Source organism: Olea europaea, chromosome 13 (genome assembly GCF_002742605.1).
Source record: "Olea europaea var. sylvestris chromosome 13, O_europaea_v1, whole genome shotgun sequence".
In the NCBI taxonomy this organism is placed as follows: domain Eukaryota; kingdom Viridiplantae; phylum Streptophyta; class Magnoliopsida; order Lamiales; family Oleaceae; genus Olea; species Olea europaea.
The window spans coordinates 8,237,440-8,242,562 of NC_036249.1; the positions used below are offsets into that span (position 1 = coordinate 8,237,440).

Consider the following 5,123-nt stretch of genomic DNA (forward strand, 5'->3'; position numbering starts at 1 on the left):
TTTTTTTTTTTGGGGGTGGGGGGTGGGGAGTAGTTACTATACAATGTTACTGTAGCATAATATACTGTTCATGCTATAGTTATTGATCATTAGGTCTTTATTTCACTGCTGCATGTTCAAAATATTCTAGGACAAGTGAGATAATTTCTTCTGGAGTTATTTTAGATCGCTTAATCTTTTTGACAAGGTCGCAGCACGTCATGTGACAGATGCTAAACTGAGTTTCTCCACCAAGAAATTCTTTTATGGTCTAGAGTTGAAGAGTGAATTGAGTCAGATTGATGAAACAAACCAAAATACTAATTTCATACTGATGTCATTGCTTAATTTCTGAGGTCACAAGTAGCAAAATAAACCACATAAAAATAAGTTGAAAGTATACCTTATCCTTAATACCGCCTACAGGTAAAACTGAACCTCTCAGAGTCATCTCTCCTGTCATTGCCGTATCTGTTCGTACTTTCCTCTGACTGAACAGTGAAACCAGAGCGGTTACAAGAGTCACGCCAGCTGATGGTCCATCCTTAGGTATAGCCCCAGCAGGAAAATGTATGTGAATATCCCGGCCTTCAAGGAGATTAGTCTCCTCAGCAGTAGCCAACTTAAGTTGTGTTGCTCTCGCCCGTACCTGTAGAGGAAGAAAGAACAATAAAGTTAATGAAAACAAAAAGAAACTTTTTAAATTCACAAAACCATTTTGCTTTCTGGACCAGACAGAAATGTGCAAGATGTGTATAATGCATCAATTACATAGTATACAGAACTTTGCATCATTAGTCAGTATTTATCAAATAAAGGGAAATGGAAGAATTGTACGTTTAATCAACTTGGAAACTTTTTATGGAGATAATGTAGAACCTAGACTGAGATTAAAAAAATGCGATGGTAAAAAAATGGTAATTTGCAGATCTTCNCAGTTCATACAACATTCCTCGTGTTTTTGCGTCTTGTCACCATATTAGAACTTCTTCCCATCTCTTACAAACCTATGTGAATGGCTTACAAAAATGGGAAGAAGAACATAGCAACTCTCAATTTCTTTCTTACATTGCTTTACGGATATCTAAAAGTCATCTGCACTGCAATATTATATACTCCCATGCCCTGTAGTTATTGCTACATTTGCTACAATACACAGTCAAACTCCAATTTTAGATTAATATTCTATATTAGTTTACTTTTTGATAAGATAAAAGTTTCCAATAAATGAAAAGTTCAACTGCCACTTGACAATGTTTGTTACTCCAACAAATTCAAAGTTTTTAAAACTCTCTAATATCGCCTCTTATATGAAATGAATTTTTGTACCTATAGGGATTTAAGTCATATAAACGAAATTTAACTGCATACCTAAAAAGTGGGAATTAAAGTATTATGCAGAGTCTATTAAAAATCTAATGAAATTAAATGACACTGTTGAAAGAGTCAATAAAACAAAACGTGCAGTTCAAAGTGTCTTGTGAATTGATGTCCAGGACCCCTTTTTGAGAAACATAAAATATATTCAATGCTAGCAGATAAGTACCAGTTCTTCTAATAGCTAAATTCATAACCACAGTTCTTAAAATTTTTGAGCCATAAGCCCCAACTTTCACAACGGCATATGGGCTGCTGCAAGCTCTGCGACATTGATATTAAACCCTCACATTCGAAACACTTGGAAAACTCCATACAACGTCTCAAAGTATAGTGCCGTTTCCTTTAGGAACCCAAGACCAGGTTTTTAAACAACAGTAGCAAGCCAAGCCTCCAGCCTTATAATGATAATTATGTACTACAGTAGCCATTTAATGAGGCACAGGTCCACTAAGCTCACAAGACACATTTCACTTCTCCAACTGTTAAAAACACTTGACTAGCACCAAGTACTAGAGTCATGCCATTGCTTCAGAGCATATGCACGAGGACCATGACCCCATTTTCATTAAAAACTAATGCTCACGACAAGGATGGGACTGTTCCATCTCCCATCAAATCTATGTAAGGAAAGGCTTACCCATGTCATTGCAATCTGGGCTGATTCTTTAATAACATCCCCAAGTTGGCCAGTGAGATGTAGATCACCTTTTCCCACCATTGCAGTAGCTTCAACAAATTGAACCTCTCCACCAAAGGCTGTCCATACGAGTCCAACAGATATACCAGGAGTTGCAATGCGATCTGCAGTCTCCCTGTCATCATATCTTGGGGGCTGCATTTCCATCATACAGAACATACATCATTTCCGAAATGAACTCAAGATATGAAAAGAACAATGATGCTTGAAAGATCTTTTTGTTGTCCCTATATGTCCAAGCTGCTTTAGCCAAAATAATCCATGTTTTTCAATTTTATTTTTAGATTCATAACTTTAAAGTAAATACTACTTACCCCCAGTACTTTCTCCAACATAGCTTCATCCACAACCAAAGGTGACGTGATCCTTAATGCCTGTGAGATATCATGATTGTTAACACCCATGGGAATGATTTCCATTTCAACGTCAGCTCCATCAGCAAGTCTGCTCTCCAACAAAGGTGAGGCAATTTGCTGGACATCTTTGCTAAGCGGTATGGCATGTTCTCGTTCTGCAACTCTAACAGCTGCTGCACGAGCTATGGCAGCCAAGTTTCTCTCCAGATTACGGACTCCAGCTTCTCTTGTGTACCTTTGAATGACAAGTTTCACCATAGCCTGCCACAACAGCAAGTTCCACATCACATGTATAAGCATCATCATTTTTGGTCAATATAACACTTTTCACAGACCAAGTTTAGCAGTTGATAGGTATCAAGGGAATTGAAAATAGGACNAGAAAGAAAGAAAAAACTGAAAAACAGGACATACTGAACTGGAAATGCTATAAAAATATGAGACCAGCTGAAGATAGCATCACGGAAAACAAAAGCATGCATATTTAGTATTCCAAGGTCAATCTATCTGGTGTGAAGCATTAAGCAATTTGCAGTCACTTGCACAATCACGTCTAAAGACATAATCATAATTCAAACTAAATAAATGTGAGACAAATGATAAATGAAAAATTCAATACCTCAGGAATTTGAAGGAAATCAAAATTCAAACCATGCTGATCCAGTACTCGTGGAATTAAATGCCTCATTGCTATATTAAGTTTTTCTTCAGGTGTATAGCCAGGCAGCTCAATGACTTCCATCCTGTCTAAGAGTGGTGGAGGGACAGGCTGCACTCTGTTGGCAGTAGCAACAAAAATGACCTTTGAAAGGTCATAGGGCACGTTCAAATAGCTAACAACTCTAGTTAAGAAATCACTATGTAAATAAATTTTCCACGAGGTTAAGAAATGATAAATCACTCATTTTTTGTAGCTTGACACATATACACTAATTGAGGTCCATCAAAAAAGTACACTTATAAAAAAAGAAAAGAAAAAAAAAAAAAAAAAGGTCCATCAAAACTACAAGCATGTTCGTGTTTCTTCATCAGTGCATGCCCAAGGCAAAATCAAATTGCATACTTCTATACAATAAATTCTTTTTTTAACTAATTTCCTTTTCCCAATCATAATAATGAAGAAGAATGTTTTGCAAAAAGATATGCTCACGAAACAAAAGATATGTAAAAAAGAACAACATAAAGTGAAGCAGAGTGGCAGTTATAAATGTCCCAAGATGAAACTCACCTGCAAGGAAAAGAATTGTATCATCATTGAGCTCTCAAGTTGCAGTTCAAAAGAAGTCAATCTATAGATATAGTTACCAACTAACTGTGCAGTCCAGAGATCAACATTAAAAACATCTGGCTTGTGTATATGCGTGTCAACTAGAATGTCAACCAGTCAAATTTAGGACAACATAAAAACATGTAACTTTTTTGTAACGTGTAGTAAAGAAATGAAGATAATGATGATGATGATTGGATACTGATCATTAAATGTTTTGTTTTGCTCAGGATCAAGAACTTCAAGTAGCGCTGAGGCAGGATCACCGCGAACATCAGAACCTGTTTTGTCAATCTCATCCAGAAGCATAACTGGATTGCAAACACCTACTCTCTGAAAGTGGTAAATGGAAAGAGCTCTTTTACATTTACCAAGAAAAAATCTTTAATGTAAACCTGTTATCAGGCTCCAGAGTCCAGAAAAGAAAAATATATATTAACTATAAAGATTAGTTCTTCCAACTAAACCCATTAAAGTGTAACAAAATATTAACCAGCCCCATGGAATTGGGAAGTGGATAAATTCCTGCACAAGGAAAATAGTCGTTTTCAAAGTTGGTCAGTATCAAAATTCACATTTACCACACTTAAAACTCTCACTATCGTTCATAGGAATTTCATAGGCCTCTAATTTCCAGAATCATCCAACCCCTTGGTGGATCAGCAACCCCACCCCCCCAACCCTTCAATCCCCGACCTTAAAATATTTACATGAATCCCCTTCAAAATGTTTGTATTGCTTGATAGCATCCTTTAAAATTTATGTCCTCCCGACCTCCAGTCTCCCGACAAAAAGGAAAGACAACACTAAATTTTATGACAGCCTAATCTCAAAATTATCTGACAGCTCAAAAATGGGCTCACACCATGCTCGGAGCACTCAACAACTTATAGTGCCTCAATGAGTAGAAGCTTTGGATGGACACCCTCTGATATTGAGGGGCAGAAACTGAAACCTTACATACATGTTCTAGTATATACACATTGAACAGTAAACTCATTCAATTATTTGTTCATTCATGTGACATACTCTTGGGGAACTAGGCAGAATCCTATAAACTGTATAATATGGGACAAACAGAATCACCAATATACCCATTCCTAGGTAGAAAATTCAATATCCAATACGTGACCTTTCATAGACCTCCTTTATGACACCCATCTTATCCAAGAACTTAACAATAATTAAGAAATGTTCTATTTGATCTATCTAATGCCTTCATACCTTCAACCCATCAATAAGACGTCCAGGCATGCTTCCAATGTACGTTCGTCTATGCCCTCTAATATCTGCCTCGTCCTTCACACCACCAAGAGATATGCGAACAAATTTTCTGCCCAAAGCAGTGGCAATGGATGAAGCTAACGACGTCTTCCCAACACCTGGTGGACCAACAAAACACAATACTGGGCCTCTTGCATCTGGTTTGAGCTGAATGACACAT

The 5,123-nt window shown here is 37.0% G+C and overlaps 1 protein-coding gene across 2 annotated transcripts; it reads right to left on the reverse strand.

Annotated features, from left to right (window-relative positions):
* Positions 1 to 98: 98 nt before the first annotated feature.
* On the reverse strand, positions 99 to 5,113 carry LOC111407496 (lon protease homolog 2, peroxisomal-like). Of its 2 annotated transcripts, none has more exons than XM_023037007.1 (6): positions 4,904 to 5,113; positions 3,882 to 4,012; positions 3,032 to 3,245; positions 2,371 to 2,673; positions 1,997 to 2,191; positions 99 to 628 (listed from the first exon to the last, which is right to left on the reverse strand). In XM_023037007.1, the coding sequence occupies exons 1-6, from the start codon at positions 4,931 to 4,933 to the stop codon at positions 317 to 319; spliced, it is 1,185 nt and encodes a 394-aa protein (XP_022892775.1). In that variant the 5' UTR covers positions 4,934 to 5,113; the 3' UTR covers positions 99 to 316. The 2 variants fall into 2 exon arrangements, with proteins under 2 accessions (XP_022892775.1, XP_022892774.1); XM_023037006.1 differs by having other exon boundaries at positions 3,882 to 4,037; positions 4,904 to 5,024.
* Between the last annotated feature and the right edge of the window lie 10 nt (positions 5,114 to 5,123).